The following is a 20,546-nucleotide window of genomic DNA, read 5'->3' as shown; positions in this document are numbered from 1 at the left end:
GATTAGAGGATTTTTTTTTAGATTAGTTCCAGTTTTGTTTGTTTCAGGTTTCTTTTTTGGATCTGGAGAAGGGGTTTACAGATAAAAAGGGGAGCACGTCGGCAGCCTACAGTAGCAGCGGTGTGATGTTTTGTCTGTGTGTGTTGTAGGTTTTCATGTTCGCTTTGGGCCTGATGTGAAAGAGAAGCTGAGGAGTGCGTTATTCCCCAAAGTGCCTGCTGTTTCAGATGTGCCTTTTCCCTTTATGTGGGATCTGGAGATTTGTCTGATACTGTAGTTCCGGCCTCGCTCTCACTTTCCCTATCTCTTTCTCTCTCTCACCCTCCCTTTCTTTCACAGGCTTTTCTTTCCTCCTGTCAATGCATCTCTTTGTCTCTGATTCTAATTCTCTGATTTGGGAGAGCTCTCTCTCCCTCTCTTGTCTTCCACTTGGTTTCAAAGTTTACTCTATGATCACGAGGCGAACACAGAGCTCCTAATCCAATTTAAGGTATTGCATTATTTTACATCCAATATGAGGAGAAATATCAGATTAAGTCATTTTGTACATGGTAAATCAATGTAAATAGGAAGGAATGCACAGGGGGCCATGATGAGGGAAACTCTCCCATATCATATGATCAGTGGGTGGACAACCCCCCAACACACACACACACACACACACACACACACACACACACAGTCCTTGTTTCTCACAGTTTCACTCAACTTGCTCTGACCCATGTTTTATGCCTGTGTGTGTGTGTGTGTGTGTGTGTGTGTGTGTGTGTGTGTGTGTGTGTGTGTGTGTGTGTGTGTGTGTGTGTGTGTGTGTGTGTGTGTGTGTGTGTGTGCCAGTGACCATGGTAGGCAAGTGCTGCTGCTCATCAGCTCAACAGCTGTTACACATATATCCAACTCTCCAACTATTATAACCGCTCCATATGGTAGGGAATGATCCTCCATAAACCATTCTCTGTCTTTCGTTCTCCCTGCACATTTCAGTTTTTTTTCTTCTTCTTTTGTTTCTCTGTCTCTTGCCTCTTTTCTGTTGCTTGATCTTGTTATCCCATTGTGGAGGCTTACATGTATTGTGCAACAGTTCTGTAAGCTGATTAATATCTTCTTATTGTGTGCAGTCTTTTTGTTATGAGATAGAAAATGAGACAGATATAGGGAGGAGAAGACATTTTACAATATCTTCATTTTCATTTGTAATAAAAGAAAGCAAAGCCATCTGCACACAAACACCAACAGCCGTCATACAATATATGTGCCAGAGCTTCTATGTATGTATGTATTACGGCTGCCACAGACTTCTCCTCTCCCTTTTCCTCTCCTCTTCATTCCTTTCTCCTCTCCTCTCCTCTCTCCTCCTCTCCTCTCCTCTCCTCTCCTCTCCTCTCCTCTCCTCTCCTCTCCTCCCCTCTCCTCTCCTCTTCTCTCCTCCCTACGGTACATTACAGTATTGCTAGCCAGCTCCACTCCAGCATATGTCCAATTATGCCTGAAAGGCAAAGCGGAACTGTTCTGTCTGTGATTCGTCCCCGCGGGGGTCCTGTCCGAGCAACGCGCTGGAACGCCTCTCCCTTCTGATCGCGCGGCACGGCGGTTTATGGTTAACCAAAATGGTGAAGTAATTATTGTTTTTGGTGTAAGGGGGAAACAGGAGTCGCTTGAAGAGAGCTGTATTCCCCTGCGCTGTGATAGTTTGATTACAGTGCTGCTGGCTGCCGCATGCCGACACACAGGAGCAGGCGGAGGGGGGAGGAGGAGACACGCTCACACACAGAGATACACACACACACACACACACACAGGTATTTACAGTACACAAGCATGCATACGCCCAGGGAAAATTGAGTATACACACACAGGCAGGGAAAGCTGGGAGCGCTGTTAACACTGAGAGACGGCCACTCTCTCTCTCTCTCTCTCTCTCTCTCTCTCTCTCTCTCTCTTTACCTGTCTCAAGCACTTTAAGTGTCCATATCACTGAAATATTACCTGATTGTACCGCGGCACCGCCGCATCCTTATGATTGTGCAGCCATTTCCATCATTCCAGATCAATTTTCCCACATCAAACAGCTTTTACCTGCCCATTATCCTATTCGGCCATTACCCCGCTGCCCTCATGGCAAAGTAAGAGAGGCAGGAGGAGGAGGAGGAGGAGGAGAGAGGCGATGAGTTGTAAAGTGGGAGCAAAGTGCTTTGCAACCTGGAAAACCGGTCAAAGGCCGAAAGACCCATTTAGGGATTTGATTTAAAGGTGCCCCGCTTTTATACATGCAGTTTAGTTTACTGGCCATGTGAAGTATTAGTCAGCCTTTGAAAACAGGTTCTGGAGGAGCTTTCCCTGTCAAATGCCCTGTATTCTTGTCCAAAATCAAATACACTCTGTCTTTCTCAGCTGATGCACAAGAGTTGTGAGAAAGTATATTTCGAAGAGTACTTGTAAGAAACAAACAAGCAACCTGTGAATTGGTTAAAAAGGTTGAATCTTATTAAGTCCCAAAAGACATTACAGATGTACATACAATACTTTTGTCTAAAGTTAGTCCACATACACCTGTTTTTAAGGCATTTTAAAATGTTGGTGTAAAAAGTACATGAGTAAAAAAAAAAGATAAGTGTTAGATAAGTAATTACATTGCAAGACCTGCCTCTTCTTATTTTTAATCATATTTCAGTACAATGTAGGCGTAGCATTGTTGTATTTTTGCCATGCCCAAAGATTCAAAAGCAAAACTGGTGGCCAATGAAAACACGCCATTGCATGTTCCAACTAAGTTAATTAAAATAACATAATGTACTGTAGCTCAAGAGTTACTGGGGCTCTGTTGTGAATGCAATCTTGTTGCATCCAACACATTGATTTTCTTGTGTTGACTTTTTTGGAAAATTTGCACAAAATTTGGCTTGAGCTCCTTCCCTCTCTTCATATGGGTGCTTTCTACATCATACCAGCGTTACATCTAGGCTTCACAGCTCGATAAGTGTCCTTCTTTTCCTCCTCGTCTCACCTTCTTCCACTCTCCCTCACTTCCTTTCCTCGTCTTCTCCTATCCTTCCTCTCAAACTGTCAGTCAGTCCATCACACGCAAGTCTTTGTGCGTTGTTTTTGGCAGAACGCTGTTTAGTGCAACCATCTGTCTCCTACTTCTCTATTTTTCTGTCTCTCTCTCTCTCTCCTTCTCTCTCTCTCTCTCTCTCCCTCTCCTGTCATCTCTGCCAAAGCCACCCATCGGAGGAGCTTTTTTCTTGCTTCTCCTTTTAAAATCCTGGAAACCTTGTGAAGTCGTATGGCTCTCTGCCGACGGGCGCGCAGAGAGGGTTGTGTGTATTTGTGTGTTTGGGTTGTTGAGGGGGTTGATGTGGGGAGAAGGGAGAGAACATCATCTTCCAAATAAAAGGAAAAGGCCAGCTGTTGTGCGAGTTTAGTGAACTGTTCTCATAACTTGATTTTTGTCTTTGAATCCAGAAAATGGTGTGTGTGTGTGTGTGTGTGTGTGTGTGTGTGTGTGTGTGTGTGTGAGACTTCATTAGTGTCTTTGCAGACGGATGTCATATGCATGTTCCATATGTACGCCATGAATATATGTATATGTGCCTCAATGCGTATAATTCTGAGAAATTATTATGATGTAATTCAGATGTATGTATGTGTCTTCAGAATGATACTTAAGGATCTCTGGAATCAGTTACACACATTACACAGCACTATTGTTGGCATTATTGTGAACATTGTTTTCAGTGCATGTCTACTGTTACTGTAGACATGTTACTGAAAGAGATGCTAAAGGTGCTCATGTTTTCTTCTCATTTTCCGCCCTTCTTCCTCTTTTCCTCCATTCACCTTTCCTTCCTTGCTCCTTTTCTACCCTCCCCCGCCTCTTCTTCCTCCTTCATCAGCAGGTCCAGGGCCAACTCCCTCCGCTGATGATTCCCGTCTTTCCTCCGGACCAGAGGACTCTGGCAGCGGCTGCAGCCCAGCAAGGCTTCCTAATGCCCCCTGGCTTCAACTACAAGCCTGGCTGCAGTGAGTAACGTCCACACATACACTCATAAAAAGGTGCAACTTTCAGTGTAAAAGTACTTTTTATGTGTGATGTTGCAACTCTTTTTTTTTCACCAAGCAAGGTAGAGTCTGACCGTTTTTTCCCACACAAGGAGTTGGATTGTTTCCCAAAAGACAAGCTCGCCCCTACAACAACATCTCTCTCTTAATAGAAAAAACGGTCCAAATACACCCTTCCTGTTTACGCTCTCTCTCTTTATCTCCCTCGCTCCCTCTCTTGCTCAGTCCTTTTGGCTCCATCCTTTTGTCTTGTCTTTTTTTTTTTTTTTTATGCATAAAAGCAACAAAATACAGGCATCCTGCAGGACATGTTTTTTATTTTTATTTTTTGGCTATCACGCTCCGGCTGTGTGGCAATGTGTTGTTTACCATGATAGAGAGAGAGACAGATAGAGAGAGAGAGAGAAAGAAAGAGAGGTGGGTGCTTGCCAGGGGATGCTGGGAATAAATGCACGGTGGGAGTGGTAATGTGACCTGCCCCAGGTTCTCCTCACATTAACACGGGAAGCAGCCAGAACATGTTTCCAACACAGCCCACACACACACACACACACATAGACACACACAAACGTCCAGGCAGCCAGAGAATGCTTTGCGATATCGCAAACACACACAAAAAAATAAATACTTTGACACAGATATGCGAGCGTGCACACGAGCTCGTGCACGCACAGCCCCGCTCCCCCTTAGAGTTTCACAGCTTCCCAAACAAGTCCATTCCATTTTAATTAGTGCCATCTTCACCCACGCCCACTGCCCACGTAAATACCCTGTCAAGTGGTGGGCTTGTCTTTTCACTGCCTCCGCCAACTCCAACCAGACTGGCACTCTGCGCCAGGCTGAGCCGCCCCTGAGAAAACTCTCTGGCAACTTTCAAAGTTGTTGTGAGTTGATGTAGTTTGGTGCTGCAGCTCTAAATAGGACATGTGTAGCATTGTGCTTCGACATATTCTCACGGCGCTACATAGCGTCAATGATATGAATAGATTTTTATCCGCACTTTATGGTTATCTGTGCACAGCCTGAACACTTTGGACAGTAACACAAGCCATTAACACAACATGTTAGAGCAAAAGATACTGTAAGTGTTTAACTTTTGTGAGGATGTATTGGAAATGAACAGCACTGCATGTTAAAGTACTGTTCATAATTTACTTCAAAAGTTGAATTTGAAGCTGTTTTTTATTTTTATTTTTTTTACTTTTTATTAACTTTTATTTCCAGAACTTGTTTGCTTAAATCATTTTTTTAACAGAAAACATATGTGCAACTCAGCTCTCAGTTACTGAAGACAAGTATTTGAGAATGCTGTTGATCTTAAAGCCTGATGACATCATCAGGGTTAGTTTCTCTAACAGAGAGCCCTGGAAGACATCCCACAGCTCTTTTTACAGGTTTAGAGGTACTCTTCATGACTTTAAATCTGTGAAGTGCCCCTTTAAGAATTTAAGAAATGTAAAATTGGGCCCAAATTGACACCAGAGGAAAATTGATGGCGTTTTGCCTCTCACTTCTCTCTGTCTATCTCCCTTATCGTCTCTTTCGTCAGTGAGAAATTTCATCCGGGCCCGCCGATCTTGCTGTCCCCAAGCCAAGAGCAACATGTTTGCTTTCCTCCGTCCTTCTCCCTTTTGTTACAGCGACCCCCAGGAGGAGCATAAATATCCACCCAGCTCATGTTTGTCTAGGGAGCGAGGAGAAAAGACCCATCTCCTAGAATACACAGTCCTGAAATAATTCTTGAATCCCTCCTGCCTTCCCTCCTCGCTGGAGAAAAGAATGTCTCAGCTTCGGGTTTTTTTTGTTTCGTTTTAAACAAACCGAGTTATATGGGAAAATATGTCGGAAGGAAAGTCTTGGCTTATGCCAAGCACACACACACACACACACACACACACACACACACACTTACACAGGCAGACACATAGACACACAATAGAAGATATGGCCAAGAAGCTGACCGCTGTGCTGAAGGTTCAGGTCAAGCCCGGAGAACATTCCCAAGTGTTTCTCTGTGAAGAATAGAGTGTCCTCGATGTGATACCAGTATGAAAGTCTGACCTCCATGTACTGTATTTTGGTTAGTGGGCATGGCCAGTAAAAAATCTGAGCTGTCAACAGGCAGGTTTAATTCAATACAAAGATATTTAGGTACAATATTCCTCCTCTCCTCTTCCCTTCCTCACCCTCCATCTCCTCCTCCCTTCATTTTTAACCTTTCTCCTCCTTATTTTCTCTCTCTCTCTGTCGAAGTAATTACAGCACAGCCTATCTGCACCTGGTCACTAATAAACTGCACTCGTCCTTTTACTCTGTCTCCTTCTCCCTGCACTTCTGTCATCTCCTCCGCCCTGTTCGTCAATCTATCTCTTGATTTATCAGTCCTGACAGAGGGGAGGGGGTGTAAAGGTGGAGAGTAACTCGTGAAGAGAGAAAGATGACAACAAGGAGGACACAGGGATTAGAAAGTGGGAAACAGGGACGAGAGAGACTGAAAGCAGCCCTCTCCTAACAAAGCAGCAGAAAAGACAGTTGAGGGGAGGGAAAAGAGAGAGAGAGGGAGAGCAGCAATCGGCAATGGCGGCTCTTAATTACAGCGCTGGGGCCAGCTTTATCAGAATCCCCTCACCTCGCTGCTCTTTGTCAGGGGGTATTAAGGAGGAGGACACACAATCAGGCTTTTCATTAAGGTCCCACCGGCAGCGCACACAAAGGACGGCTTTAACAGCTGCAGAGGGGGACTCAGGTGGTGGTAGTGGTGGTGGTGGTGGGGGGTGATGGGGGTGAGGCGAAGGGAGGAGAGGGACGAAGGTGGGATGACAGGGAGCAGAAAAACAAGAGGGTGAGGGGAAAGGGAGGGGGGTGCAGAGACAGAGAGGGATGGAGGATGAGGGAGGGGAAGGGGAGATAGATTGAGGATAGGGCGAGGGATGAGGAAAGGTTGAAAGAAGAGAGGGATGCTACAGGTGGAAAAGGAGATGAATGAAAGAGAGATGGAGGACATGGAGAAGGGGGTCCTAGTGTGTCAAAATGCACCAGAAACTATCAGTGACGTGTTAAAAAACGGTGTGATCTTCTGTGGTTTTCTTCAGGTGACCCGTACCCTCTCCAGCTCATCCCCACAACAATGGCTGCTGCTGCTGCTGCCACACCAGGCCTGGGACCCCTACAACTCCAGGTAAGACTACAGCATCTGCAGATGACATCGCGGAAGCAGATTTAGAGAGAGAAAAGATACAGTAAATAAAATGATGACAACAACCAGAAGTCTTTGACTAAAACAATCCCTTTTCCTTTTCACTTGGCTGTCCCAAATGGTAATAAACCCCCTCACAGAGTTCACACCACATACTGGGGATAATGCAAAGCTGTCACTTTCAGCCAATGTGTGGACAGTGACGTGATCCCATAAAAACATGATCTTCATGATCAGAGCTCAAAACTTACACAGAAGTGACAAGTGTAACCCTAGCCCTTGGCTTTGTCCGGCAATATTCAGATTGACTGTCAAAGCTAATGTGTGGGTGATGCTGAAGAGATTTCAATCTCTTTTAACAGCACACAGGCATTCTTTTTTTTCTAAGTTGTCATCATGATCGAAGTGATTATTACTTTTTGTTCCACGAGCACCTGAACACAACAAGAAGGAAACCTTTTTAAGCATAATCTACTCTCATCTTTCAGTAGAAAGCAATAAGAACATTCTGTCCACTGTGATGGATTACATATTTTAGGCAATCTTCATGCCTCTGAAATCAATTTCTTCATGTACTTACGTGAATGGAAACAAGTGGGAAAACCCTCTGTACAAAAAAGGTGGTCAAGTCAATTGTATTTATATTTCAGAAAATCACAGAACTTTCTACTGTTAACCCTATGTGCAGACACATGCTTTTGCTGAAACGCACCACAAACACTCAACTGGGTCCTTTTTTCAAATTAAAGACTTTTCGACTTTTTTTTGTCTATTAACCAGCAAATGCCTGCAATTAGGTTAAGATTAAAGACCATCCAAACAATTATATTTTTTTGCATTTTTGAGATGACTCTAGAGGTCTAAAACTTAAAAAAAAAAAATGGCACAGTGGTGTGCTTGTTTTCTCTGCTACTATGTCATAAATTTGGAGGCCAAACGGTGGAAAAGCAGAAAGAGATGACAGGGAGAAACAAAACCACAGAGAGGGGAAACAGTAAAAACAAAATGAGTCAACATCTGTTATCTCGCTTATAAGGAGGATGAGTCTGACTTTGGTCCTTTTCCTGTCTGCATATTTAAAATAAGTGGCCTATCGCTTGGTAATCCTGACCCCACCTCTCGTACACTCACTCTCTCGCAGACAAACGCACACGACTGGACCTCATACTTCCACTCGATCCACGTGGGCTTTGGGGCCTCCTCTCCCAGGGGTTAAGAGCCTGCGCAAGTCCCCCACGGGTGCCTGTCTGAAACACATTAACCTCCAGTGTTGGGCTCGGCCTCTGCTCAGGCTGCCCTCGTGTCTCCTTGACACGCATTATGATAAAATATGACACACACATGAATATCTGAGAGAAGCAGCTGCATTGACACACACATTTTCCTGCACATCTTTTTCACTTACTGTTCACATACATGGGAAATGATGTGAAAATATGGGTTAAAGGTTAGGCAGAGTGTGTGTAGTACATTTGCACCTGTCAGCCAAACGTGCCACCCCATATGCTAGACACTGCAGGGAGAATAGAAAAGCTGTGTAATTCTATCATGGAGAACGGACCCCGCTGTCGTCACTGATTTCATTATTGCTGTGTGTGTGTGTGTGTGTGTGTGTGTGTGTGTGTGTGTGTGTGTGTGTGTGTGTGTGTGTGTGTGTGTGTGTGTGTGTGTGTTTTAAGGCGAGAATAATGTCCTCTGTGCTGTTATCACTGCTTCAATCTAGCCGTCCATATGTTCGTCTGTGTTCAGAAACACTCAATCTCCAGTTGAACTGCTTTGTCCACCTTGCAATTGGATTTTCTGTTTCTTTTTTTTCTTTTTTTTACCAGCAGGGAGGGGTGAGAGGACACAACAAGTGCAAAAAAACATCTCACTAGCAGATTTCTTTCTTACAATCCTCTCAGACAAACACAATCACACACACACAGTCACCCATTGAGATTAAGGCCTGTCAGAGAGAAACGGATTTGCCCAGGCTAACACAAGTACAGATGTCTCAATGTGGATGGATTTCCTTTGGGATCGTCTCTGCGCCTTCATTTGATAAGGAGACATGACAGTTAGCTCAGGCCTCAGGTCGCCACGGCAACACAGTGGTTTGGCGGAGAGGACACAAGTGAACCCACTTAGCCGAGACACACACACAGGGATAGAAAATGAAAGATTTTCAGATAGAGTACACAATGAACTTTGCAGCTGCGTTCAGGAGTGCATGGAAACATGCTGACAGATTTCGACACTTGAACTACACACATACACACACATTAGTCATTGCAGTGTAGTTGGCATACGTTTCTCATAAATGCTGTGTCATGCATTTCCTCCCATACACCTATGAAATTGCACTAACATTATGACTTTTCAAGATCTACGTCAAACAGCCATATTTGTAGTTTAAATCTAATAATTCTTTATTTTTCTGTCAAATTATAATTATATATTACATATTATATATATTATATTTGAAAAAGTGTCAAAAGTCCAAGATGAGTTGATTTCTTTCAGTCCACCACATGGAACACACATGTGACTGTGGGTTTCTTATCTCAGGCAATGAGAGGATAGAATTTAATCTGGTCCAGGCCATGACCTTTGGTGCCTCAGTACTTTCAACAGGCTTTAATAGACTCACTTGGGTAACTGGTACAATGGTGCTAATGTGGGCAGCCCGTACTGTCTGCACACATCTTCATACACTTCATACACATACACTGACACATTACACAACATTAAAGCTGCACCGGGCACGTTGCTTGTGACCACAAATGGCTACGAAGTGTTTACATTTTGACAATATTGTTCCCCACAAATGATCTAATAGTCTTTTTACTCATCTGAACAGTGTGCTTGGTAAATTACTTTATTTATTTACTTTCCTCTTAAATTTTGATTTCATACATTGCTAACTTCCTTGTAATATAAAAGAAAATCACCAAAGGATTAAAGGAGCACTACAGGAATTTAGTTCTGCACTTTTGAAGTTGGGGGACTTACAAGAGATAGATATTTAAAAAAGAATAATAAAAATCCAAGCAGCAGAGCCGGAGATATCCTGACTTTAAATCTCAATTCATATGCACCATAAAAACTGAATACTGCATTTCCCATAAGGCAACTCAACTGCATCTTCTGTTTGAGACTCCCTGATTGGTTGCATGCTTGTCTTTTAAACACGATACCCCCAATTTGTGAAGCAGGCTTTTTCCAAACAAATCTGTAGTCCACAAGCCCAAGCCCAAATAACACTGAGGACCTCACCGGCAACTACAAGAACAGCCAGATTTGTAGTTTAAAGTTAATATATTTTTAAACTGAACTTGGTGTGCCCTTTTAAGCTCTAGACTTGCATAAACTGAATATGGACAAATCTACAACATTTCAATTAGCAGTAACTTATTAGGGGATCCTGATGTTAGCTAAACCATTTTGCAGAATCCACATCTCTCGCTCCCTCTTGGTGTCTTAAATTTGAAAACGTCTTCTTCTTTGTGAACAGTATTGACATAAAGGAGAGAATTAATAAGGAACAATGGCTTTCGCTGTGATTACACTGGGGCAAAACTGTATACATAGAAATAAACATTCTTTAGATAAAAACTCTCAACAGCACAGCTTTGATTTAAGTGCAGTTCTTAGAAAAAATGTATTAATCTCTCAATGATTTAAAGCTCTTTTTACGTGTGTAAAACATCCTCCATAGAAATCAACACAGAAGCTCTTATATTCAATAGAAGCTTAACACAGAATCCTTCACAGATGGTTTTCAAGGCAATGGAGGCTTTAGAGTGTACAAGGTTGGCATTTAGCATCTTAATCTGGGAGATGAGTGTGACATTGTGCATTAGAGCATGTTAATCTGGCTCCCTATTGACCATTGATGTTAGAGGTTAGAGGGAGGGAGAGGGGGACAGAGGACAAAACAGACAAGGACAGAATGACAGAAGGTAAATGAGAAATCAATCGAGCAACTCGTTTCTCCACGGAACCTTATCTGGAGGGGAGAAAGAGTGCAGCAAAGCATTTTCTCAGATGTGAGAATTGCTTCAGTGTTGGTATCTCCCTTTTCTTTTCTTGGAGTTGCAAGGAAATGCCATTTTGTGATAACAGCATGGGATCAACGTGAAATCAATAGGGAGCAGAGATAGGTGACTATAGTTAGGCTAGTTCTGCCTTAACCACTCCAAACACATAATGAGTAAAGGCAGTGTATAAATCCTCTATGATATCATTACTGTAAAATTCTATTTACGTATTGTCTGCAACTTGTGATGAAATTCCCATAACTAAACATTGCAATGTTTTTATTTTTATTTATTTATTAACCTTTATTTTACCAGGAAATAATCCCATTGAGATTCAGAATCTCTTTTTCAAGGGAGTCCTGGCCAAGACAGCAGTATAATAGTTCCATATTTAAAATATACAGTAAAAAAAACGGACAACATAAAACAGAAAAAGACAGGCAGCGCTCAGTACCAGCACATGTGTATTTAGTACTCAAATAGTCCTTTATCCTAATTTTAAACCGTGTCATTGTTGGTAGGTAGTCTAATTTAAGATGATTCTGCAATTTATACCAGGATGAGGGTGCAAAAACTTTAAAGGCACTTTCACCGAAGACAGTTCGCGTTCGGGGAACGTTATACATGATTTGCCCATATGATCGAAGTTGTTGAAGTGATAGCACAAGTAATAGCACTGGTATCAGGAAATATAAAGTGAAAAGTAACTTTTTCTATATTCTGTTTTAGTGTTCTTTTCAAATGTCTAAAGCTAGCACAAAGTAGAAGAGAAAAAGTAACCCAAACACAAAAAATCCCCAGTTTTGTTGTTGTTAGTGTTTGCCCTTGAGGCTGTGCCATAAAGGCACTGTATAAGGAAGGTAATGTCATCATTTTATTTATACTCTACTAATGGATTCATCTTTCTACATGTGGGTTGCTTTTATTTTATTTGTTGCTTTGTTTAATCACAAATACAGTTTTCACTTAATTGAGAACAAAGGCATTCCTTTGAGCACCAAAACACGCTGCAAGTGAAAAAACAGACAGACAGACAGACAGACAGACAGACAGACAGACAGACAGACAGACAGACAGACAGACAGACAGACAAGAATCCATTGAGATCCATACAATAGTTCTCGGTGTCCATGTAAACAATAGAGCTCAGACTACTCTGAACTCTGACAACAAAGACCAGGCTGGCTGGTAATCTGACTAAAGCTGCAGATTATTGACCAAGACTCACTCACTCACACACACACACACACACACACACACACACACACACACACACACACACACACACACACACACACACACACACACACACAGATCCCCCTCTTTAAGATGACAGGAGAAACAGTACGACTAAGAGAATGGACACAGTCCAGTGTGTGTGTATGTAAGCATGCGCGCACACACACACACACACACACACACAGTGTCAATAGCACTAATACCAACAATCACCCCCATGTCTTCACTCAGAGGAACACCAATTGTCGCACATCACCTCTTGTCAATAGGCTGCACATACTCATGTGACAAGCACGCGCTGACCACTACACATGCTCAGGTGCACGCGCACACACACACACACACACACACACACACACACACACACACACACACACAGGGGACACTCAGCTCAGCAGTATGCCTGGCCAGTCAGTGACATTTAAAATTCCTTAGTCTCGTCCTGCCTGTACGATGCCATTCCCCCACCCCTCCCTCATTGTGTTGTTCTGTGTGTGTTTGTGTGTGTGTGTGTGTGTGTGTGTGTGTGTGTGTGTGTGTGTGTGTGTGTGTGCGTGCGTGCGTGCGTGCGTGCGTGCGTGCGTGCGTGTGTGTGCGTGCATGCCCTTGTGTGTGTTCACTCCTCCGGTCACCCCATGGGGCTTTGCGCTGTCACTTCCTGTTTGTTGACTTGCATGTCGTTGTGGCGACGCTCTGGGCGCGCTCCACAGTGCCTCTGTACCGTTTGTGTGTGTGTGTGTGTGTGTGTGTGTGTGTGTGTGTGTGTGTGTGTGTGTGTGTGTGTGTGTGTGTGTGTGTGTGTGTGTGTGTGCTCGCCATACCCATTGAGCTTTCTTTGACTGACGGGAGCTGGCCTTGTAATGGAACTCAATTCACTCCGCAAATAAAGAGGCCTTTGAATCACTGGTCCGAATATGGCAGGATTCACACACACACACACACACACACACTGCCTGTGGTCCACTTGCTAGGGGGTTTGGCTGGTAGGGAGGGAAGGGGAGGGTGTGAGGGGTGTTCATGCTCGGCTGAACCCTCCTCACTCTCTCTTCCAGGAGCCACAGTGCAGCTAATTGAAGAGAAATGAGCGAGCGGAGGCTGATCTGATCTCAGCGAGCCGGTCCTCCGCGCCGTGTAGCTTGCCAGAGCATGACCCATCTCCCGCTGATTTGCACATCAGCAGCAGCACATCCCGTGTACTGTATGTACCTCAATTATCATTGTTCCCCTCAGTGTCCATAACAGTGGCAGATGCTGACACTCTGGACATGGGTTGCTTTTCAAAACAAAGAAAATAATGATAAACCTATACTGTCGGATATTCAGTTAAGACATGTTCACTCCCATGTCTCACCTTTTTAGAGTGCTTGTGACAAAACACTCTAAGGTGCAAGAAGGCTGAAAGAAATCACATATGGAGAAAAGAAGGAACAGTCACTAGAACTTCTGAAGAGCCCTCTTTTCTCTGTAACTGTCCATAAACTTAGTTTATTGAAATGAATATTTCTTTAATGTAAAGCATCCAGGGATAAAGTTACTAATCATTGTACTTAGATTTAGATTCAGGATGCAATTCATCTTTTTGGAATGGCAGGTATCTCATTTAAGAATTAATCATAGCTATAGAAAAGATAGAAAATTATAACTGAAAACTAACTGAAAATCGCCGTTGCAGAGTTGGACAGGAAATATAGTTGTTGCCACATGTGAGTGACAGTCAGGCGGAGAAAAAAAGTACTTCTTTGTGTGGTGGAGCATGTGTGCTGCCAGTTTGAATGGCTCATTTTTCTTTCTTTCTTGTTTGTATAAAAAGAGATAATGTCTTTATTTAAGATAGCAGAGGAGAGTAGGAGCTAATGTGGCTGTCAAGAAAGATCGAGAGAGGTACAAACAGACAGACAGCGAGAGAGAGAGAGAGAGAGAGAGAGAGAGAGAGAGAGAGAGAGAGAGAGAGAGAGAGAGAGAGATAGCAGTGACAGCATCTCTTCCTTGTCCATTTGCATAAACCAGCCTTTGTTTGACGCCTGTGGCCGGCAGCCAAGCACCAACAGAAGGACGGAAGTTAAACTAAAAAAAAAAAAATAATAAAAAAAAAGGATGGTCCTCATCCAGAAAAATCTTCCACCAGAAATAAATGATAACAATTATAACTATTTAAAAAAAGCACACACACACACACACATCAGTTACTAAACCACCGTTCTGTTGCTCTTCAGACGAGGGAATAACAATTCTGAGAAAACAAAACCGCGTCTTAGAGATTTGTATTAGCCGACATGAAAGTAATTGCAGGAGGATTTTTGAGGAGGAAGCTAGAGAGACGGAAAGAAGTGTTTATGAACATTGAGGCTCCTTCCAAATTGTGAATATTAAGTCTGTTGCTGTGGAAATACTGGCGAGAGACTGTTTTGTGTGATACAATGGTATTGCATAAATATTCCCGAGTATGTTCACACCATAGCAGCTCAAGCCATAATGCTTTTATTTAATTGGAAATTAATTAAATACATAAATAAGAATAGGGGGAACCTGTTTTTGTGTTTTTTCCCACAGCAGTTATTGAATCAATTCATCTCTATTTGAGACCATTTCATAGCGTTCCTGTGTGTTTTTGCGTCTTATTGTCAGTACACTAAAACCATCGCAGGGGCACAAGACACTTCTGGCATGTCCCATCTGGTATGTAGCTTCACAAATCTCCCTCTCTCTCTTTTCCTTCTCCATCATCACTTTTTTTCACCTTGAGCGAGAGGCGGGCTCTCCGGCGTGACCTCGATAGCCGGAATGTTTTCCCTTTCTCCCACGATGCACCTGGAGGGGACATGGCCATCTCTGGGCCTGTCAGAGAGGCTGTTAGCGTTTCTCCCGTGGGGTGAGGGAGGGGGCTGACAGTGGAGATGTCCCTCTCTATCTCTCTCTGTCACACAAACAGAGGCCGGGCCACTAATGGCCTCTTCTTCCAGAGCTTTTTAGCCGGCGTCTTCGTTTTTGTTTGTGCGCTCTCAAGAATTCATTTATTCATGTTGCCCCTTTCTTATGCTTTTTTTCTCCTCCTCCCCTCTCTTTTCCCCTCCCCCTCTTCTTCTCCTCCCCCTTGTCTGTCCCTCTGTCATCGCTCCCCCGTCTGTCTCTCTACCTGTCTCTCTGACCTCCTTGCAGCAGTTGTACGCAGCTCAGCTGGCGGCCATGCAGGTTTCCCCGGGAGCCAAGCAGCACGGAGGCAGCCTGCCCCCCCAGGCCAACATGGGCACACACTCCCCACCCACCAACACACACTCACAGAGCGACAAGGGCCGCAGCTCCCCGCTACCAAACAAGGCCAAGGTAAGGGAAAAAACGAGGAAGGCCTGTGTGTGTGTCTGTGTGTGTGTGTGTGTGTTTGTGTGTGTTTAATACTAGAAATGCCAGTGGATTTCAGGACTTGAGTATTGGCTCACAAGGTTGGGTCGCCAATATTAACCATATTTTCCAATAAAAAAATGAAATTACATTAAGGCTGAAAATTTAGATTTAGAAAATTCAAATTACCCATCAAACTGCAGAATAACTCTTTCTTATCAAGTCATTTTTGTTAGTCCTTAGAGTCTTATTTTCTTGAAATAAGTGAAACAATCTGCCAGTTCAGTATACTGTATTTACCTGTTTTCACTGCAAATTGCAAAGTGTTTTCCTGTCTTATCATTTCTTATTGAAGACACTCATTTCTTAAAAATTCTTGAAACAACTTTCTATTGAATTTTTATTCAAATATTCTTACTGTGCTGGCAAATCCCTTCACCTTTTTTTTTTAAAAGAAATAGGATTTTTTTTTAATGACCTGCAGTTAAACTCTGTACACTTTGGCCTTTCTAGTGTTACAAGAGAGACTGAGAGAGTGAATGTCTGCCTGGACGAGATTGTGTTTCACTGCAGTGCATGAGCTGAACATGTTTCCAAGCTTGTTTGGAGGTTGCATCCCCAATCTTTTCCTTATTATTTTTATTTTTAATTTCAATCAAAGAAGTGTCCTGAGCAATGGTCAGCTCCTCATACTAATGCACACCTTGCTACAACTCAGTCCCTGACAAAACTCCCAGTCACCTCTGCAAATCAACTTTATCACAAAACTCCAGCTGATATGTGGTCGCGGTGGATTTGAGGATGTATTGGTGTTTGTGCCGTTTTCTCGGCTGGCTGCACAATAGGGGCGAAGGGAAGCCTTGTGTCCATCCGAGTGGAATTCTATGAATATCTGGTCAGCCGTTGGGACCCTGACCAACTCCCCACCCCCCTCCCATGCACACACAGAACCTCCATGCCCCCCGCCATCCTCTGTCCGCCCTCAGACCACCCAAAAGTGTAGTGGTCAGTCACAAATCAACACACACAGACATTGACACACACACACACACACACACACACACACACACACACACACACACACACACACACACACACACAACACACATGGGATCAGACTTGTTCCCTTGATCAAATCTTATGACATGCTGTACATCAAAGTTTCCCAACTTCTTTTCCTTTTTTTTATCTTTCTTTGTCATTCCTGTCCTGTCCTGTCCTGGTCTGGCCTGGCTCCTCCATCCTTCTTCATTTACTTCATTTGTTCTTTACCTATGCTTGTACACAAACACATGAACATACATACGATCAGGACTAGCTCATGGCCCAGACTAAAGCTTATGATTGACGAAGGGCTTGCACCCCTGCTTCCTTGTCCATCAAACCCTCCCTACACCTCCATCAAACACACACACACACACACACACAAACGTGCTACTATCCCGCCCCACCGGCACACTCGTCTTATTACCATATATATGGAGTTGGGCTGATAGGCAAGTGCTGTGGCCTGTGGTGGAGGGGAAGTGGGGAGTGGACCCACAGGCCCCATGGAGCCAAACTGGCCAATTGATAGCAGCGCTGTTTTGGTGTTACTACCCCGTGCACTTGCGCTGTTTGTGAGCAACGAGAGACAAACTTTAGATAAGTGCTTGCTTGCTTTTCATTTCTTTCTTTCTGTCTTTTTCTTTTCTCTCTGCTTCAATCTCTGTCTCCTTTTCTTTTTTGATTTCTTTCATCCAGGCTGACCACTGCAGCGCTCTCACTCATTCTTTCTAACACTCAATCTTTCTCTCTCCCTCTCTCTTGCTCCCTCTCTCTCTCTCGCTCCCTCTCTCCCTCCCTCTCTCTCTCTCCCTCTCTCTCTCTCTCTCTCTCTCTCTTTCTCCCTCTCTGGGTGAGTGACATGTATATTTCAGAAGTGTGCTCCCCCTGTGGGCTCTATCTCAGGTCTCTAGTCATTTAGAGACTGCCTCTGCCTCTGCTCACAGCTGTTTGGACTCAGGCGCACACCGCTTAAGTGCTTTACCCTCGGGTCAGACACGGACCCACACACCCGTGTGCAAACACGCACACACTCACAGGTGTTGAAGAAGACACCATGCCAACTCGCTCCATTTACACACACATACCCATGCACAAATCACTGCAGCTTACATGCTGCTTTCTTATACGCAAGAGTGGACCTTTAGATGTAGGCAGGCATGCATACACCCATACAATAGTGCAATTCAAATGCACCATATGTAGCCCATTCGTTGACATGCAACACACACACACGCAGTGGCCAAAAGTAACTAAGTACATTTATTCAAGAACTGTACTTAAGAACAATTATGATGTCCTTTTCCATTTTATGTTACCTTATACTTCTACTGTACTCCAAAAGAAAATGATGTACTTATTGGTCCACTCCAAAGCAAATAAAAACAATTAAAACAGTTTAACTGTATATAAAGTAGTTAATATAGTTCATGCCCAGCTTCATTGTTAAAAGAAACTGCTTGCATATTAATGCATTAGGGATAATAAACCAATAATAGAAGAAATATAACCCAACACACTTTAAGTATATTTTACTGATAACAAACTGATGACTTTCAGTTGCTGCAGCATATATTTACATGGTAGTATTTCTACTTGTATTTAAGTCATTTCAATCTAATGGATATAAGAATCAACAAGAGCTAACAAGCCTCCCATAATTAGGAAAATAAAACAACCAGTCTAGACTGTCAAGGTAAAGTCACCTCCACTCGTCTCTTTTCTCTAAATACATATAGTAGAAAATGTAAAGTGCATTTACGTACTTGAGAAGTTTAGTGTTTGAATCGGTACCACATAGTGTAAGAAACCTCTTCTGTGTCCTCTGCTGTCTGAGAGAACTACCGTAGATATGACAATATAATTAATATCCAAATAGCTGGAAGGAAAAGAAGATAGGAGGAAACAGTGAGAAGAGGAAAGACAGAGAGATGAAAGAGAGAGGAACATGTAAAGGTCTTGACATAGGCATTGTAGCACACAAACCTTAACACACACACACACACACACACACACACACACACACACAGAAACCTGCCCAGGATAAACTTTAGTGGCACACACACTTGTCCTGTTAATTGAACCATCAGCTCCAGTGATAAGATGCAGAACCCTGATGTCGCTTTCACATGTCGGCATCCACAGAAGTCAAATACAACCCACACACACACACACACACACACACACACACACACACACACACACACACACACACACACATTATATCTCCTCTCCTGCTTCCTCTCTGTTCCTCTGGCTGTCGTTGTCACTCTGCATGTTTTCAGTCTCAAAGCTGGAGACTGTTTCATCAGCCAAGAGAGACACAAAAGCAATTGTATTAATTCAAGATTCCAAGGCTTTCAGAGGCTTTAGAGGCCTCGCACGCACACACACACACACACACACACACACACACACACACACACACACACACACACACACACACACACACACACACACACACACACACACACACACACACACACACACATAAACAAGTCGGTCCAAGCCTCTCAGCTCACTGTCTAAACTAATTCCTCCACACTGGCATAATGCAGGTTGGCCACCTTCCCACCATAGGATTTGGCTTGGCGCGGAGAGGAAGCTCCCCCCATCCACTGTACAAGAGGCTGAGGCATTATCTATTTGTAATAAATATTCAAATGCATTCCCAGCCAAAGCCCACCATAATATGGGTCAGGATTGAGAAGATCCCACTCGGTTTTTCTCTCCTCCTTTCTCTCCTGTTCTTCTCTGGCCCATTGTCTCACTGAAGGCATCTTTGGGGGTCCTTCGTCTATTTAGAAAGACCCCCCTAATGAAGGACAATCCGGTTAGGCCTCATCCCGCACGCACGCACGCACACACGCACACACACACACACACACACACACACACACAGTGGTGATCACACACACGCATAGCCACGTACACATGTAGGGGCTTAATTGGAAGGGCTTAATTGAGTTGTGAGGGGCTCATAAGGCTTAGTACGACTGAAGGAGTGGGAATCAGGGAAAGTCGGCCTTAATGAGTGGGTATACCACACACACACACACACACACACACACACACACACACACACACACACACACACACACAGTACTTGCTCCCTTTGTGGATCCCACTGCATGCTGGATTCTACTCTGCTTAAGCAGCAATTAGACTAATGACCAGAAAATAAAGAAAAATAATGTCACTATTCTATTCTGTGGCATAAAGGTAACTACAATAGGACAATACCTGTAATGCTAAAAGTTCCATTAATTTTTTTTTTTATAAAATGTACACTAAGGAACAATGAATACATTACTGTAAAAATACAGTCATATTTAAAACAAACTATTACTAAACCTAACAGACACTATTGTTGTGCATCTTTACCGAGCCGTCCCTTGCCCCATGTGTCTGCCTTTTAATTGCGGCATTTTAATTACACAGAGCGGTCTGTGTACATCTGGCCCCTCGGTGATCTAATTCCTTCCTTCCTGTCATGTGACCCTCTGAGGCTACCCTTGATTGGATTAGGTCATCAGCAGGGGTGGTGTTGCCATGACAATTAACACGATAACAGCCCCCGGCGTCGGTCCACATGCCGATTCATTTAGGGGGCCGCTGTCTGTTGCTTGTGTTGAGGTTATTGCTTGGGG

General features: G+C 43.5%; 1 protein-coding gene across 14 annotated transcripts in view; it reads left to right on the top strand.

Annotated features, from left to right (window-relative positions):
* sox5 (SRY-box transcription factor 5) overlaps positions 1 to 20,546 on the top strand; it is a 241,631-nt gene that overhangs the window by 207,185 nt on the left and 13,900 nt on the right. For 12 of the 14 annotated variants that reach the window (XM_039791407.1, XM_039791408.1, XM_039791404.1 and 9 more), the window contains 3 exons: positions 3,894 to 4,020; positions 7,152 to 7,237; positions 15,673 to 15,837. In XM_039791407.1, the coding sequence (XP_039647341.1) occupies positions 3,894 to 4,020; positions 7,152 to 7,237; positions 15,673 to 15,837 (378 nt within the window). The remainder of the gene's footprint in view (positions 1 to 3,893; positions 4,021 to 7,151; positions 7,238 to 15,672; positions 15,838 to 20,546) is intronic. The other 2 variants (XM_039791413.1, XM_039791402.1) reach the window with 1 other exon arrangement.

The sequence above is a fragment of the Perca fluviatilis genome, chromosome 23 (assembly GCF_010015445.1).
Source record: "Perca fluviatilis chromosome 23, GENO_Pfluv_1.0, whole genome shotgun sequence".
NCBI classification, from domain to species: Eukaryota; Metazoa; Chordata; class Actinopteri; order Perciformes; family Percidae; genus Perca; species Perca fluviatilis.
Note: the sequence above shows the minus strand (reverse complement) of the source record. Positions and strands in the feature narration are given on the sequence as shown.